The 18,802-nt window shown below is 37.3% G+C and overlaps 1 protein-coding gene across 1 annotated transcript; it reads left to right on the top strand.

The window, feature by feature from the left end:
* Window positions 1-334: 334 nt before the first annotated feature.
* Window positions 335-12,720, top strand: LOC112512376 (auxin response factor 8). Its single transcript, XM_025118305.1, has 14 exons — window positions 335-1,004; window positions 1,252-1,364; window positions 1,474-1,572; window positions 1,671-1,727; window positions 1,820-1,975; window positions 2,059-2,143; window positions 2,847-2,937; window positions 3,019-3,183; window positions 3,268-3,390; window positions 3,567-3,642; window positions 9,328-9,475; window positions 10,178-11,127; window positions 11,206-11,396; window positions 12,329-12,720. Exons 1-14 carry the CDS (start codon window positions 962-964, stop codon window positions 12,501-12,503), a joined length of 2,472 nt encoding a protein of 823 aa, XP_024974073.1. The 5' UTR covers window positions 335-961; the 3' UTR covers window positions 12,504-12,720.
* The last annotated feature ends 6,082 nt before the right edge of the window (window positions 12,721-18,802 follow it).

An 18,802-nucleotide genomic window follows, 5' to 3' on the forward strand; every position in this document is an offset into this window, starting at 1 on the left:
ATTAGAACCCGTCAGTACATGTAAGTTGATCATAGATATCCATGGTTACCAAACTTGAACCAATCTATGTTCTTTTGACACCGTGTCAACTAGAATTTAATGTATATGCAACTTTATTTTGCACTATCCTTTTTTTAAAGGTTATAACCTGAAAATTAAGAGTTAAACATTTGATTTGAATAGAAATAAGTATGCATGTAACTTTTAAAAACAAAATATGAAAATCTCTCTCCATTGATTACACGCTTTCTCTTTCTCTCTCTCTCTGTGCAAAATGGGAATTTGATTTTACGCCATTTTTATAATTCGAAGGTCCGTACTCTGACAACGACCACTGAAGGATGGTGGCACATGCTTCCTGTCATCTCACTCTCTATATATCAACGGTCTTGATCTCCAGGTACGGATCTCCCTACGGCTCTGATCCCATGTTCCTCCATTATCAATCTCTCAAAACTCCCCATTTCTTTTCTCTCTCTCTCTCTACTGTTCTTCAGGGAGACTACGGTCGGTCGGATGCCCTATATAACACCTCCCATGCGTCATTCCTTCTTTTCTTTTTAGTATTTTTTTATTAACTTCAATACCGATCCGAGTAAAGTAATTCATGGCGGTGTTTCAGAACAACCAGTGGTTTTCCGAGTTGGGTTAGGGTTTTCTTTGTCACTCTACTCTTTTCTCTTTTCTGGGTGTGGCTTTTTTAATTATGGGTGCAAGGTTCGGTTATGGAATAATGCATGTGAAAATTAGGTGTTTTAGAGTGAGGAAGAAGAGATTGAGCTGATAGGAAAAGAAGAGGGAAATGTTAATTCAGCAGTTGAGGGGTTTACAATTCGACGATCTTTAAGCTATACAAGCTCCAAGTTGACCCCCAAGAAGCTGCAGTGAGGATTTGTGTAGCTCATGCTTATAAAATTAAATTAAAAATACAGATATAATAAGTTAACAATTAGATAAAAATATGAAGCTTTCAACATCAGGGTCTGGTCAGCAGCCTCAAGAAGGTATCTCCTTCCAACCTTTTTTTTGTTTTTGTTTAAGTTTAAGTTTTTGACTTTTTCCAATCTGACTTTACATGTGGTGTCCTTTTCATGGATTCTTCTTACTTGTATATTGTAGACTTTCCATGTTTTGTATACATTCTTTATGTCAATGGTCGTGTGTTATTCTGTATTAATCAAGTATTTTAAGCTAAACATGATGCTGGTGGACTAATTTATTGATTGTTTGTTTATATCACTTATGAAAAAGGAGAAAAGAAATGCTTGAATTCGGAGCTATGGCATGCTTGCGCAGGCCCTCTTGTTTCGTTACCGACAGTAGGCGCTCGAGTAATCTATTTCCCTCAGGGTCATAGTGAACAGGTCCTTGTTCACTTGATTTGCAGCTTCTCATTTAATAATGTTCCCAATTTGCATTATCCCATTGTGTATATTTAACCACTAACCAATCTGATTTTCAAATGGAACCCAGGTTGCTGCCACAACAAATAAAGAAGTTGATGCTCACATACCCAATTATCCAAGCCTACCTCCCCAATTGATCTGCCAACTCCACAATGTTACAATGCATGTGGGTTGATACCCTCGAATATATGTTTCTTAGATTTTGGCTTACTTGTATGTATAATTTACAGGTTAAAAGCAGACTGATTATTTTTGCAATTTCAGGCAGATGTTGAAACGGATGAAGTGTATGCTCAAATGACATTGCAGCCGTTGACACCGGTAATCTTTGGTTAAAGTTGCAATGTGGTTTTATACACCATTAGGAAAATTGCATTACGATTGAGTCATATACTTTTGTGTAATATTCTCAGCAAGAGCAGAAGGATACTTTTCTTCCTGTTGAGTTGGGTATTCCGAGTAGACAACCAACAAATTACTTCTGCAAGACATTAACAGCTAGTGACACAAGTACCCATGGAGGATTCTCTGTCCCTAGGCGTGCTGCTGAAAAAGTTTTCCCTCCGCTGGTAATGCTGGTTCTATCCTATGCTTATACTTAGAAGGCTGGTGGATTGCTGGATCAAAATATGTTCTTTCTTTGCTCCTTCAGGATTTCTCTCAGCAGCCACCTGCACAGGAACTTATAGCAAGGGATCTCCATGATGTTGAATGGAAGTTCAGGCATATTTTCCGGGGTAGGTTTTGAAGCCCTTCTCATTATTCACAGGATACCTACTGTTTGTGGGTTGTAGAATGTCTTGCAATGTATGTTAGATTACTCTGGGACAGGAATTTCATGTTTGTTAAATAATGTATTTGGGTTATCCATATGGTTTGATGGTTTGGAGGACAAGCTTGTGGTTTGGTACCAGCATCTCAGCTTCCAGATAGTATTTATTTTGGGCCGTAATGTTGTTGGATCAGTTTTGTTCTTTGGTGCCCAGACTCTTGATAATTGTGTCGTTTGGTTGGTTCATATTTGTTTAGCATGTTAAAGTTATCAATAAAATTTCACTATTAAGAAAAAGAAGGAACAAATGGTCAATTTGATCCTGATAATCAAACATTGTCATGTTGGATACTCCTACTTATTCTTCAAGCCAACTTTGAAAAGTATACAATGTTCATAGGGATCTTATTGTTTCTCACCTATATTTCTTGTTCTTGTTTCTGTTTTTTCTTTGTGTTTCTTGTAGATTGTGAGGTTTAAAAACTTAAACTTGTCTTGGGACTGTCTCTTGGTTAAAAGTTGAAACTTTGTTGTTTCCCTGGTAGATTTCTTTAAAGATGTCCTGGTTTTAGTTGTACTTGCTTTAGCATGTGTATGAACAACGTTTCAGAAGATGTAGATATTGATATTCTTCAGGTGATGTTACATGTATTCTTCTTCATATACAGGGCAGCCCAAACGCCATCTTCTTACTACAGGGTGGAGCGTGTTTGTTAGCGCAAAGAGACTTGTTGCTGGAGATTCTGTACTTTTTATCTGGTATTTTCTAATTGATATTGCACATTGACATGCACTTGGCTAGTTCCTTCTAGAACTGCCTGACATTTTGTTCAAAATTAGGAATGAGAAAAATCAGCTCCTCCTGGGAATCCGTCGTGCTACTCGCCCACAAACTGTAATGCCATCATCTGTTCTGTCAAGTGATAGTATGCATATTGGCCTTCTCGCAGCTGCAGCTCATGCAGCTGCAACCAGTAGCTGCTTCACGATATTCTATAATCCAAGGTGCAATTGACATATATAGAAACATATACATTTTGTTATTCAATATGATCTTTGGCTTATTCTTACAAATGTAATTGCATTCAGGGCGAGCCCATCCGAGTTTGTCATACCCCTTTCAAAATATGTCAAAGCTGTGTATCACACCCGTGTTTCAGTTGGGATGCGTTTCCGTATGCTTTTTGAAACTGAAGAATCAAGCGTACGCAGGTATCGTAGCTGATTCTTATACCCATATGAACATTTGCTTAGTCATTTGACACAGCAACATACATAAACTTTATCTGAGGAGACATGATATGACATTGAATGTCATTAGCGTCAGTCGGTGTGCCACTTGCTTTTAATGCTTTGTTATTTGACCTGGGAACATTCCCATAATCCAGATACATGGGCACAATTACTGGCATTGGTGATTTAGATCCTACTCGCTGGCCCAATTCTCACTGGCGATCTGTGAAGGTAAATCCTTTTAGTTTCACTTATTTATATCAGCTTTATGGTGGCTTTATTTTCCATCTACTAGGGATCATGTAAGGTGATATTTATTGCTTTGGTTATATGATGTTAAACACAAGGATAGCTGTTCATTGCTGCTTAATCTAATAAATCGTATCCTACAAGCTAACACAATCTTTACACACGTGTCATGCTATTTACAAGAAGATCAATTAAGACATAAAACATATCGTCTTTCTGGAATTGGAAATGGTGATTACAGCTTATGAATGTTAACTTTCAAAGTATAAGATCAAAATGGTCTAAATTATTTTATTTTAAAGAAAACGTAATTAATGGTCCCAGTTGATTACATAGTTTTCGTTGTCTGGGGAAATTTAACTATAAATCTTGAATCAATGAACTTACGTAGTACAATGTTAATCAAGTTCTAGTGCATCTTTAAGTTGCTTACATTTGTGCATGTTTTGTGGGCATTTTGACTTTTGAGTTGATGCATTTTATGCATCATATTTGTTTTCCTTGCCATTTGATTTCTTGAAATGCTGGCAATACTGAATCAACTGCTAGTAGCACTAGTATGATGATTAACAGTTGACCCACAACCCTTAAATAAAATCATAGAACATGATGATTACTGGTATATAGACATTAATAGGAAACTATGCCACAGAGCGATTGGTGTGGGGAAGAGAGATTGGCATTATATGTGATAAATATCTTGTGAACTGGTGGTCTTATTTTTTGGGGGGGGGGGTCTGACATTCGTAGTGTTAACTATACGGTCCTTTTCCTTCGGAATAGGAAAGATATGTTTTTGGCTTTTTATGCCTTGAAAGACAGCAAAATTACCACTTAGTTTCATTTATCATGTCCCTAATTCCAGTTTTTAGTACTTCAATCCTGAATGCTGATTTATGTTGTGTTGTTTAACGCCCTGTATCTTTCTACATAAACCAAAGCAAAACAAATCAATCCTGTAACTTTCTATGTGAGATTGCTTATTCAACTTTAAACAAATATATGATGGTGATTGATGTTGTTGCTTCTTTCTTATTAATCCTTTATTCGATGCTTGTTATCATTCGTCAATGTGATATAAATAGTTGAAATTGAGCAATATGTGACAAATGTTGATGTGGTGGCTTCTTCCCTAAATTCCTCTAAGCGTCCGTGGCTTCAGCTTCTAATTTGAATTCTGTGGAGAGGAAATATTCAATTCTGGGTCGCCTAATAGCTAAGTTTTTACATTCCCATACTAGTTGAATTTGGAGCAATATGTGATAAAGTTTGACGCGTGTTCTTGTGTTTTTTACTTGTTTTTATGTTCCCATTGCCATAATACTTTCTTTTGTGTGGACCTGCATCTCCTGGGGTTTGAGATTTCCAATGTTTTATTTGTTTGGTCTTCTTTTTAGTTAAGTTTGGCCCCTCCACCTATTACTGCTCTTGATAAGCAATGGCCCAATTGACTATCGGTTGTAGGTTTGGTGGATTGAAGCTGTTTAAAAGGCATTATTTAAAAAAATAATTCATGCATGTTTAGATTTCTCTACAACTAATGGATGCATGATAAGAGTAACATGCTGTAGGGTATAAATTATTTACAATCTCACAAAATTGGAACAATCAATAAAGCAGAGTTCCGCGTGCTCAAATGAGGAAGAGGTAGTGGCTGAAGATTGAATTGTAGACATGGATGTGTAGTCGACATGTACCCTTGCATAAGTTACGGCCTGTTTGTTAGCAGCTTAACAAGCTTAATGGGACTCACAGCTTATTCAGTCAGCTATACATGACTGTTTGTAGTGGCTTAATGATATAGAAAGTGGCTTATTCAGCAAGCTTTATAGTTGGAGCTTAATGCAGAAAGCCAATTTTTTTTTCCAAACATGCCCCTCCCAATTAAAAAACATGCTTCTTCCATCCACGGAAAAACCCTCCCAAACAAAAACCTTGATCTATACAGACAGATTAATCCACACACGCAGCTTCATCCATACATGACTTAATGGTAAACCAACCAAACAGCCCCTTAAGGAACAACTTGTATGGTTTAGCTCCAGTTGATGATATGATAGAATAAGTGCAGAAGTGTTTGAATTTTGCAAAATCAGAGAGATATAGAAATATCGTCTAAAAGTATTGTCCAAGGTCTTGACCAAAGGGGCCACTCTAAGTAGTAAGAATCATTTTAGATGACCTAGCCTATAAGAGTACACATGATATTGTATGAACAATCCAAGGTTCTAAATGGCGTGAGGCATGGGCTGCAAGGTCAAGACTTGAACCTTGGGAGCCATGATGAGGCTACATCGTTTTTCGAGGTGTGGCTTATGGCGGCCGCCGGCAAGTATGTATATCATATACATAAATATATAATTATATATACAAATATGTTTTCTACTATTACTCAATATGGCAATGACATTAAACAATTTAAATTCATTAAGAAGAAAAATCATATACTTATATTATATATATATATGTATATATATATATATTTATATATATATATATATAGAGAGAGAGAGAGAGAGAAGATTTGGGGAGAACCCTAAGAAAAGAACCGAAGAACCCATCCAAACCGTTAGATTAGGATGGGCCAACGCATGTGGTTAGAACAATTTTTACCAATAAAAATATCTGCACTACTTGTTTTAATAAAAAATCAGCGGATTATAACAAATATTGGAGCAAAAAAAAAAATACACCAAATATATATAATATTGATATAATTTTTCATTCTTTTTATCGTGGTTCTTTGGTTCTTCGTTTTTGAGGTTCTACCCTGATCTCACCCAATATATAAATCTATACTACCTTATAAACTAGATATATCAAAAGTCTTAAAAACAATTTTTAATGCACAAAGTACTATACATTTATGCACAAAGTCTTAAAAGTCTTAAAAACAACTTATAATGCATTAAGTACTACTATTTTAAGCATTCAGTCTTAAAATCTCTTAATCTACAATTAAAATAACATATAGTACAAGTTACCAATTCACATTATTACCTTTCCTTTTCATGTTCCCAAGATACTTTTGACACCTTTCATTCATGCCTTCACCCTCTCATACCTCTATGTCTTCTCCTCATCCCCAAGGTGAGATTCAAACTCAAATTCACCATGAGTTATTAAAAGTTCTTTCATTCATCTCTCTTTCAATTGCTCTAAAACTCTCGGTCTTGCTCTCGATCTTTTGATTCTTTGCTCTTGGTGTAAATCGAACACATTTTTGGAGTCGTTTAAATATGTTGGATTTTAAATATATTGAATTTTAAATTGTCATACAATTTTTTTCATCGATAGACTGTAATTGGAACCATAACTCTTATTTATTCAAATTGTATTAATATGTAAAGACCAATTGTAACTTATATCATTGTTAAATCTTCTCTAATAAAACCAGTAAAACTTCAAAATCGTTAAAATTCACGGCTTCCGCCGCATTGCGCGGGTACACAACTAGTATATATACACACAAACATACAAAAACTGTTATATCAAATTATCAATAGTTCATAACAAACATATGTTCTACCATTCCACATGCCTATAATCTAAGACCATGTAAAAGTAGGTCATATTTAAGAACCAACAAAGGGTGATGTACAAACTCATTGCAAAAAGGTGTGTTAGATTGGATGTTTGACTTGAGGAGGTCTAAAATCTTTATCGTATGAACGAATATGTTTTGGGTTTTTGATGAAATTCTTGGTCCTTTTTAATTTAGTCGTTGTTTAACAGATTCTTTATCACATCCTTTATAAAATTTCATAGGTTTTAGGTATACAGATACAAAATGCAAATGCGTCATCAAATCCAGAATTCCAGATTTTTCTATAAGTAGAAATGGATACGGATGTATCTGAATTTATTTAACATATGCCGAATACGGACATGAATATGACATTTGAATATAATATCAGTTACAAGTTGATGCAAATTGTTAATCAAACGTGGACATGAAACAAGTGCATTCGATATTATTAACATCTGTTTATACCCATAGTTGTATGATAAGTGGTGGGTTTCATGGAATGTTAGATTGCATGATATTCTTAGATAGCTTGACTTATTATGAAAAATAAATGCTTTTGTAGTGCCTCATCGTGATAGTTCTTTTGAGAAGGTCTTGTGGTGGCAAGGATATATATATTTTGTTATCATGACGCTAGCTTAAAATTGTTTGTGATGATCATAATTGTTGTCTTTATATGTAGTGGTCCAATTATTTGATCATATTTACACGCAAGCTATGTGGGTTTGAGTTAGGGATCAAAGAAATGCCAACTGAATAAAAGATCAAATCTCAACATATCAGAATCAAGAATCAATTGACTAATGATATGAATGCCTTCTGTTATATATGTAACTGTGTTTATGTTATATAGATACATTAATTATTTACATTGGTGGTAGACATGATTATAATAGTGTACACAAAGATTATTATATCATATGTAATTAAATTTGTATTATGACTTTTTTTTGTGTAATTCGTCTGGTATACAGTCAGTTGGATATTTATTTAGTCAAGTAAATATAGCAATATCTGAGCTTGTATTCAGTTATTGTTGAACGGGCACAAATCTAAATACCAGATTATCGAATGTGGTTGTCTTAAATATTATCGAGCCCATAATCGTTGGGTAATATATATTCTGGAAACCATTAGGTCTAGTTGGAGTGGCCGATTTTACGTCTGGTTTTACTCCTGCCTCTTGTTACGTAATATATTATTTTCTGCCAATAGAATATAATATCGGTTAATTCTTTGGAAAAAACAAACACCGATTAGATGGTGCTTGATAATCTAGTAAGGTTGTAAACAAGACGCGGCCGGCTAATGCAAAGCCTACTATCCAACTATTTAAATATAACAACTTTATCTTTAAAATTGTTTGACATGTGACGAATTGCAGACTGCACTACTTTTACGGTACTTAAGAGTTAAATATAGTACTGGTCCATGTGAGTCAGTGACTAGATCTAAGATAATAAAATTATTTCGTCCTTGCCAACAATACATAGAAGAACCAAGAAAAGAAGAAAAAAATGATATTTATTTTTAAAATGATCGTTTGTGCAATACCTTTTCGTCCAAGGTTGTTGATGAACATTGTATACAAGTCAATCTTAATAGAAAGAGGATGTTTAAATTGAAGTGCACTTGAAGTCTATGACATAAAAACCAACGAGTGTACTGATATGTTGGTGCATGTCTAAATGGAATAATTGTTGCAATATGATCAATTTGGAATATAGAACATATATGGTCACTTAATCTAGCAGAAGTTGGATCCTATTTAGTCAGTCTTTGAAAGGGGAATGAACGAATGAAGAAAAGAAGAGAGGAGGAAAGTGGTTCACCCGGAGTTTGTCTCTTAAAATTGTTATTATCTTGTTACTTGAAAGTCCTGGTCTTTATTTCGAATCTCTTATTACGCTCGCTAACAAAGAATGGCCCTCTTATTTAAAAATTACCCATCAAGATCTTAAGACTTCATTTAAAATTCTTGTTGGCTGATAATGGTGATTGTGTTGTCTTTTGGTCAAACAAATCAATCAAGTTTGAAGTTAAGTTGTATTTGTTGATCCTCATAGCAAAGTAGTTTTGTATTTTTTGATCACCTGCCATGTTCATACTTCATATTTATTTAATCTCCTTTTCTGTAGGTTGGTTGGGATGAGTCAACTGCAGGTGAAAGGCAGCCACGGGTATCACTATGGGAAATTGAACCTCTGACAACCTTTCCTATGTACCCATCATTGTTTCCCCTTCGGTTGAAACGACCTTGGTATCCTGGAGCTTCATCTTTTCAAGGTATCCCTCTTATTATATGTATTTTTCCTTTTATTATGCATATAACCAAAGTCACGAAACTTTTTGAGCTTTTGTAAGTGCATTCTTTCAATAAGTACACAATTCTTTATTTCCATCAAGTATTTTCACATGTTCTTGGGGTCTTCCTATTATAATTCAATATAAATGCCTTTTAATTAAGCTGACACTAACAGGTCCTATAACAAACCTGAATCTGGTTTACTCCAAGGCGTAGTTGTCGAACTTGACTTTCTTTAGGATGACGATAATGACTAAAAGCTTTAGGTTTAGAGTGCATTCGATTCACAATCACCAATGTGTACATGAAATTCCCCTTACCTCATACTTCAGACATGCTGTTCTCATATAGAAAACCACCGACACTTTTCTTGGATCTTTTTAGAAGGAAAGGTCATACTTCACCCGAGTCTAGCTTGGCTTGTAAGTTTGCTAAAATTGGCGCGAACTCAACTAGATTAACTTTTAATTAAGTCCTAGCTTGCATGATCCCGTTACAGCCTTAAATCATTACATTCTAGCTATACATTGGCTTTTGGCCATAAAAGGTACCCATTTTTTTGCTAGTCTTTGAGAAAAACATTTGAACCAGTGGATGTTCAAATGTTGTATACGTCAAACGTTTGAGCTAATTCGAGTTTAATTTGTTATTTTGCTTTTTCAATGTTCGTCTTGTGCTTGCAGACAGCAGAGATGATGCAGTTAATGGGATGGCATGGTTGAGAGGTGAAACTGGTGAGCAAGCACTCCACTCTCTAAATTTTCAGTCCAGTGGCATGTTTCCATGGATGCAGCAGAGGGTAGATCCGTCATTCCTCCAAAGTAATCTCAACCAGCAGTACCAAGCCGTACTGGCAGCAGGTTTGCAGAGTGTCGGAAGTGGAGATGCTCTGAAGCAGCAATTGTTGCAATTTCAGCAACCCGTCCAATATCTTCAACATTCGGGCACCCATAGCCCTCTTTTAACTCAGCAGTCGATTCCTCAGCAGTTTGTGCATGGACAAACCCAAGTGTTGGACAATTTGCCGAGATCACTGCAGCCACAAGAGGGACAACAACAACAGCATAATTCATATCCCGATACATATCTGATGCAAAATGAGCAGCTTCAAGCAAGGCAGCAATCGAGCGTTCCTTCTCCCATGTTTCCAAAGACAGATTTCATGGATTCGAACCCTAAGTTTACTTCGAATGTTGCCCCATTGATGCAAAACATGTTGGGTTCACTGTGTTCTGAAGGGAGTAGCAGCAACCTTTCAAATTTCTCAAGAACCAGTCAGCTAATGCTTAACGAGCATCAGTCGAACCAGCAATCATGGGTATCGAAGTTCGCTCAATCACAAGTCAAGACATCTTCAACTTCACCATCAGTCCTTCCATATCAAGGGAAAGATGCTGGTGTTGAACAGGAATCTTCAAGCTTGGATGCTCAGAATCATGCGCTATTTAGTGCTATTAATATCGACTCATCTGGGCTCCTGCTTCCTACAATCGATACTGATTTGTCCACCATGCCTTCAGCAGGTTCTGGGTTTCAGAACTCGCCGTACGCTGGCTACATGCAAGACTCTTCTGAGTTGTTGCACTCTGGAGGACAAGTTGACCAACCTAACCGTAACCGGACATTTGTGAAGGTGCAACCACCGAATTGGTGACACTTTTGGGTTGAAGTTTGGGTTAAGTGATATGGCAATGTTTGTGTGTATTTGCAGGTTTACAAATCGGGGTGTGTTGGGAGGTCATTGGACATCACCCGCTTCAACAGCTACCATGAGCTGCGAGAGGAGCTGGGTCAGATGTTTGGGATCGAGGGTTTGCTTGAAGACCCTCAAAGATCAGGCTGGCAGCTTGTATTCGTTGACAGGGAGAACGATGTGCTTCTCCTTGGAGACGACCCTTGGGAGTAAGTACCTCGCTGCTGCTTTCTATTGCTTATTTGGATAATTCTTGATTTGGTTTTACATAAAATTAATGCTTTCTATTGCTTATTCGGATGCTTCTTGAATTGGGGTTTCATAAAGTTGCTACTTTCTATTGCTTATTTGGATCCTTCTTGAATCGAGTTTTCATAAAATTGCATTTTTTTAGTTTATTTGGATGCTTCTTGAATTGGGGTTTCCATAAATTGCTGCTTCCTATTGCTAAATGGATATGCTTCTTGAAGGGTATTTTAGATAATTAAGTCAAGTTGTTTCCTTAAATCTTGTATCTAGCCATTGATCTCGATGTCGAACCGTCTCATGAGCAAAATCAACTGCTGCCATTTGCTCCTCGAGGGTAATTGTTTGGTTTGTTGGGTATCTTGATTTTTTCCCGTTTTACGTACTTGTTCTACTTCTCGTAAACTCTTCTTACATAACTAATGAAGTCTCAAGCACTTTAACTTTTAGAAATCTATTTTCACACTCGTAAAAAAATTCCACAAATTGGGGGTCTTTCACAATACAACCTCTCTACCCCTCGTACCCCTAGACCTTACTCTTTTTTTGACGTATATAATATTTATATACAGCAAAAGAAACTCACATACGCCTTCACCTTTGGTGAGGTTGGAACCCTTGGACCTTTAGAAAGGTTGGGTTATCAGGTATCGTTGGGCCAAAGACCTTACTTTAAGTAGGATATATTGTGTACGTTTGGTTTGGTTGACATCAAGATGTCTTTCTTGTGAGGATTTGAATTTACCCGATTCTTCTTCAATATGTCGTTATTGAACGGTTATGTAGATATTCTCTAACTGTGTATCAAAATGAAATAATGCAGCTTTCATGAGACATAAGTAACTTAGATTTCGACCATAGTTGTTCCTGATTCGTTTATTCGATTCTTTTGCAGGGCATTTGTAAATAGTGTCTGGTACATCAAGATACTTTCTCCCGAGGACGTACAACAACTCGGAAAACAAGAGGTTGAATCATTCGGCCAAAACTCAGGTGAAAGAATTGGGAACGATGGCAGAGACCACCACCTTTCTGGGCTTCCTCCATCGATGGGGTCGCTTGATTTTTGACCATAACGTTTGGTGATCTTGAAAGAAAGTGTCCATCGGGTTCTTTTTTCGCTTGTTTTGGTCTGTTTTGACCCCGACTCTTGTGCGTGTTGTACGTAGGTATGATATGTTATTATTAGCACCGTTGATGTGATGAGGATTCTCAAATTTAGAACCAATCTTGACTATGAATTGTAATTTCACCATTTTATTGTGTGTGTGTGATCTATTTTATGCTATTTTCTTCTTCTTCATTCTCTGCATATTCTTTACTTGTATGATGTGTTATTATTCCAAATTGGAACAGAGGTGGCGAAGGACCAGGGATCGATTAAGGACCGAAACCGGTCATAGCCAGTCGAGATCGCCAAACACGGCCCAGCCCTGCCCAGGGCCGATTACACCTTTCTGGAAAATTTCAGGTCCAGCCCGGCCTGGGAATGCTATGCATACGGACCGGGGTTTTAAAGTAAATGTAATATTTAAAGAGTTTTACGAAATGTAGTACAAGTTTTTCAAGATTGTGTCTTCAACCATAAACATTCCTAAAGTAGTTCTGATAAATTGTTGAAACAAAAAATAATTCCAATAAGAAAGATGAAACCAAATAAAGATTTATTCTTTATAAAATTTAATTATATTATAGCAAAAAAGGTTAAGCCTTTTAGAATTTAGACCCACCAAAACCTCAATACGTGCCAATTCATACAGATTGAATCTATCATTCTCGATAGATTCAACAAAAGAAAGAGGTAGAAGCAGAGTGTTCATTTAGTGAACGGGAAATTTAAATACAATGCGAAAATTATAAAACCAACCTGTTTAATATTCTGTCGATTCAGATGATAAATTGCACGGAAAACCTGTCCTTTAAGGTTTTATACGACCACTCTTAACACGCTGTGAGTCTGCTAGTCGCAAAGCCCCAAGATTTGATGCAATAGGCAATTCGTTTATGAACAGCGATCACAACGAATATAGAGCATGATTTATGTAGAAAACGGTAGAGAGAAATAGAACTCGGGAGCAATATTCGTCAGAGAGGAAATCAGTATTTGTGTGTGTTTCTTGAAACGGCTTCAACCCAGCATTTATACTGGGTGAAACCCTAGATGAAACCCACGATTATCTCTTAAAATCAGAGATAATGGTGAGAAAAAATCTCAACCGAACATTATCTCTAAAACCAAGTCAAAACCGGATTAATTTCAAATTAAAAGTAATAATTATCCAAATTAAACTGATAATTCTCCTGACGAATTTCTATTAAAAAGATACTCGGAGCGAGGCTCCTTCTACTCCGATGCGGCGTGCGAAGTGCAAAGTGTGCCTCCTCGCGCCACCTTCGCGAATCCCGCGCCCGCGTCCTCGGCCATGCGGGCGCGTGTGTGTTGGGCCTTCCACTCAAGACCCCCACCATGAGTCCACCAACATGTTCAAAGCCCACTTCTAGAGAAAGCTTTATAAGCTCTAGAGATCAAGTTTCTACCAATGTGGGATGGAAGTTAACTTCCAACCTACAAATTTCCAACAATCCCCCACCAGGTTGGAAAGTTTCCTGACATTCATGGTAGACAATGTTACAGTGGTGTCACTAAGATTAAACCCTATTTAATGTAAGTATGCATGAAGGGATCAATCTAATGGTATCCTTAGGATTTAAACCTTGAATCTTGCGACCACTCCGGCTTACCTATACACATCATCTATCCACCTTGCTCTCTCATTGAGCGCTAATATGACCATGCGCTAAACCCTGTTTCATGACTTACTCAAAGAGAAACCACTACTCTTCTTTTGAGGCGACACCACCTCTAAGTTATATACGCAAAGTTCTATAACATCTTCGTTGTTAAGATGCCTCTAAACTTTGTAAAGAGATTAACTCATCATTGTTCTCGACAACGCCGTACTATCTTTCACCTTACATGGATCTATCATTTGATAGTACCTTCTATCAGTCAAGTGACTTGTTGTTACCCTTTAAACTTAGTAGATAGGAGCACTATATCCAAGTTGGGTTTCCATCACTTACTGATTCTATGTGGTTTCAGACCCATGTCTTTGGTGGCTGACCCTACCAAGTCTCTCGTCAGAGGCTTGGTTAGTGGATCTGCCAAGTTCCCACAAGACTTGACAAACACAATACTTATGGTACCATCGTCAATAAGTTGTCTCACGTAGTTGTGTCGGAGACCTATGTGTCTCGACTTCACATTATATACAACATTATATACTTTTGAAAGTGTGGCCTCACTGTCACAATACATAGGAATAGAGGGAGTCGGTCGATGCCATAAATGGATATCTGTCAACAGATCTCTAATCCATTCGGCCTCTTTGCCCGCTGCCGCTAGGGCTATGAATTCGGCTTCTATAGTCGAATGGGCGATACACGTTTGTTTCTTGCTCTCCCAAGAAATCGCCCCTCCAACAAGAGTATAAATCCACCCACTTGTGGATTTAGAATCACTTGAGTGATCTATCCAACTGGCGTCGGAATATCCCTCCAATATTCATGGATGCGTAGAGTATGTCAACTCTAGTTCTTGGGTTCTTTTCAAGTAGCCCAATACTCTGCCAATTGCTTTACAATGATCTGAACCCGGGTTGCTCGTATATTGACTCAGTCTACTCACAGCAAAAACAATATCTGGTCTAGTGCAATGCATTGCATACATCATGCATCCTATTGCACTAGCATATTCTAGTTGAGCCACTACTCTACCAATATTTTTATCGAGTTTCACACTTGAATCAAACGGAGTGTTAAACTCTTTTATATTCAAATGTTGAAACTTTGTCAGTATCTTCTCTATGTAATGAGATTGACATAGAGAGATTTGAGATGCTGACCTTTTGATCTTTATCCCAAGGATGGTATCTACTTCTTCAAGATCTTTCATCTTAAAGTTCGAGGATAAGTACCCTTTTGTCTCAAGAATACCATCTAGATTAGTTCCGATGATCAACATATCATCGACATAAAGACAGATTACCACAGTGTACCCTCTCGTGCATTTTGAGTAGATGCACCGGTCGGCCCCATTATGTCGGAACCCGAAAGATGTGACAGTCGTATCAAACCTTTCGTGCCACTGTTTAGGAGCTTGTTTTAGCCCGTATAAAGATTTAACAAGTTTACACACTTTATTCTCTTATCCGGGTATTACAAATCCTTTAGGTTGCTCCATGTAAACCTCCTCGTTTAAATAGCCATTCAAGAAAGCTATTTTCACGTCTATTTGGTGAATATACAGTCCTTTTATGGCGGAAATTGCTATGAGAGTTCGAATGGAACTAATTCTAGCAACTGGAGCATAGATGTCGAAATAATCGACACCCTCTTTCTGTCTATATCCTTTTGCCACCAATCTAGCCTTGAAGGATGATATTGAACCATCAGGGTGCATCTTTCTTTTGAATATCCACTTGGAACCAATGGGTTTCACACCTGTTGGCAAATTTGCTAGCACCCAAGTTCCATTACCCAAAATGGAGTCCATCTCATCATTTATGGCTTCTTTCGACATAGGAGCATCCCTTGAAGTTATGGCCTCTTTAAATGTCTTAGGATCCTCTTCAGTACTGATAGAGAAAATGAACTCTCTCGTCACTTTCTTTTGTGTCCCTTCTACCAAGTACGAGAAAAAGTCATTTCCCAGATTTTTCTTTTTTCTCACTCTTGTACTTCTTTGTGGTTCGTCTGCCTCTATAGAGGTTTTGGAACTAGCACGAGATGAACAAGAGGGATTAGAGGCCAATGTTGGTTCTGATTTTTCAGCATCTTCTGAAAATCTATCTTCAAAGAACTCCACATCTCTGGATTCTACTATAACTCTTGACTCTTTGTTCAATAATCAATAAGCCTTGCTATTTACTGCATATCCAACGAATATGCTCTTAATAGCACGTGCTCCCAATTTAGATCTTTTTGGATCAGGAGTTCTATAGTATGCAACACACCCAAACCCTTAGAATTCAGATTTGGTTTTCTACCTTTCCAGAGCTCATATGGACTGGTTGGAATCACACGACTAGTGATTCGGTTGTGAATATGACAAGCCGTCAACAGGGCTTCTCCCCAGAGATTGTTAGGCAACCCTGATTGGTTCAACATACAGTTGACCATTTCAACAAGGGTTCGGTTCTTTCGTTCTGCCAAGCCATTTTGTTGAGTAAATGGTGAGGTTCGTTCATGTTTGATACCATTCTCTTCACAAAATGTATCAAATTCTCTATTAAAATATTCACCACCTCTGTCTGATCAAAGTATTTTTATCCGTTTTTTCAAGTTGATTTTCTACTTCAGCTTTATAGAGTTTAAAAGTTTCAAAAGCTTCATCTTTTAAGTGTAACAAATAAACTTTTAAAAGCCGACTGAAGTCATCACAAAAAGTTATGAAATACCTTTTACCTCTTCGGGTAAGTATTCCATTTAATTCACAAATATATGAATGAATTAACTCTAAAATTGATGTGTCCCTTTTAACAGAAGGAAAAGGTTTTTTTTGTAAACTTTGATTTTACACAAGTTTCACATTTTCCAAAATCTTTGTTATCAATTTTGATTAAACCTTTGTTATGCATCTTTTCAATATTTTTTACATTTGTATGCGCAAGACGTTTATGTCATAAAGAAATAGAACAAACAGAATAATCCAAAGAAGCAAATTTATTAAAATTATCCGGGATTACATCAATTTCAACCATGGAAACATTAAAAAATTTGAATTACTATCAGACGTGGCTAACACATTACTTCCCACTGATTCACTCGTTCCGACCTCCTCACAACCATCTTCACTCAGATTAAGGCGATACATACCCAGCTGGTAGTATCCCTTTCCAATAAATGTATTCCTCTTGTAAATCACGACCTTCCTAGCCTCTTATTTATTCCAAACCCGTTTTCATCGAGTTTGCTTGCAGAGACGAGGTTCTTGTTAATGGAAGGCACGTGAAGAACATTTTGGAGAGTGACGGTCTTGCCGGAAGTGAACTTCAGTAACACGGTACCCATTCCAACGACATCCTCACGGCCGTTTTTCGCAACTATCACTTGCTTCCCATCTCTAACTGGTCCATATTCAGCAAACTTGGACCTGGAGTCACAAACATGAACAGTGGCTCCAGAGTCCAAGTACCAGCCACCTCTTGTAGCCACAATTCTCGTGGAGGCCTCAGAGATCATGTCAATTTCTTTCACGTGAAGATTCGCCACAAGGTGTTGAATCCCCTCAACATAATTAGCAGCAGGGGGTTCAGACTTTCTGTCCTTGCATTGCCGAGCATAGTGTCCCGTCTCTCAGCAGACGTGACATCTTCCGAACCTCTTAAACTTCTGTCCCGGGTTCGATTGACTACCAGATCTCTTGAAACTCTTCTTTTGTGGACCCAAGTTTCACTTCCTGTTTGGCCCTCCGGCCCTTCCCTAACCCTTGCCTCTAGCCTGCACGCTGTTGGCATTCATCACAGACTTGCCTTTCCTTTCCCGATTACGTGCCTCTTCCTCAATACGAAGGTGGTTTAGTAAATCATCCAAAGAATAATCTTCGGTTTTATGCATCATTCTTTTAGAAAAATCTTTCCAAGATGGTGGCAATTTGTCAATCACTGCCCCTACTTGGAAAATTTCAGGGATAACAATAGAAAGCATTTTCAATTTGCTTACTAAAACATGGAGCTCATGCACTTGCTCTAGAAAGTTTTTCATCAACCATTTGGAATCTCAAATACTGTGACACAAGATATATATTGGTGCCATCTTCTTGTGACTTGTATTTGAATTCCAAGGCTTTCCACAACTCTCTAGGGCACGTAATCGGGAAATACATATCATATAGACGATCTGACAAAGCATTCTTAATGTGTCCACAAGCAAGAGTTTCCTTTTCCTTGCGGATCATTCTAAGCTTTTCTAGATCGGCAATTCTTTGAAGATCCGGTTGTTTTCCTGGTTCAGGGACCAGATCTTCGGGAATGGGAGGGAGGCTTGGGTCCAAGACATAGTAGAGTTTTACCACCATGAGCATAAATTTCACTTTGTTCGCCCAACGAGTATAACTCGATCCGTCAAACTTTTCCAATTTCATCATGTCTTGATTGAGAATACGATAGTTTCCGGTGTCCATTTGATATAAAACCTTACAGATTGTTGAAACAAAAAATAATTCCAATAAGAAAGATGAAACCAAATAAAGATTTATTCTTTATAAAATTTAATTATATTATAGCCAAAAAGGTTAAGCCTTTTAGAATTTAGACCCACCAAAACCTCAATACGTGCCAATTCACACAGATTGAATCTATCCTTCTCG

The sequence above is a fragment of the Cynara cardunculus genome (assembly GCF_001531365.2).
Source record: "Cynara cardunculus var. scolymus isolate 2C chromosome LG 5, CcrdV1, whole genome shotgun sequence".
NCBI lineage: Eukaryota > Viridiplantae > Streptophyta > Magnoliopsida > Asterales > Asteraceae > Cynara > Cynara cardunculus.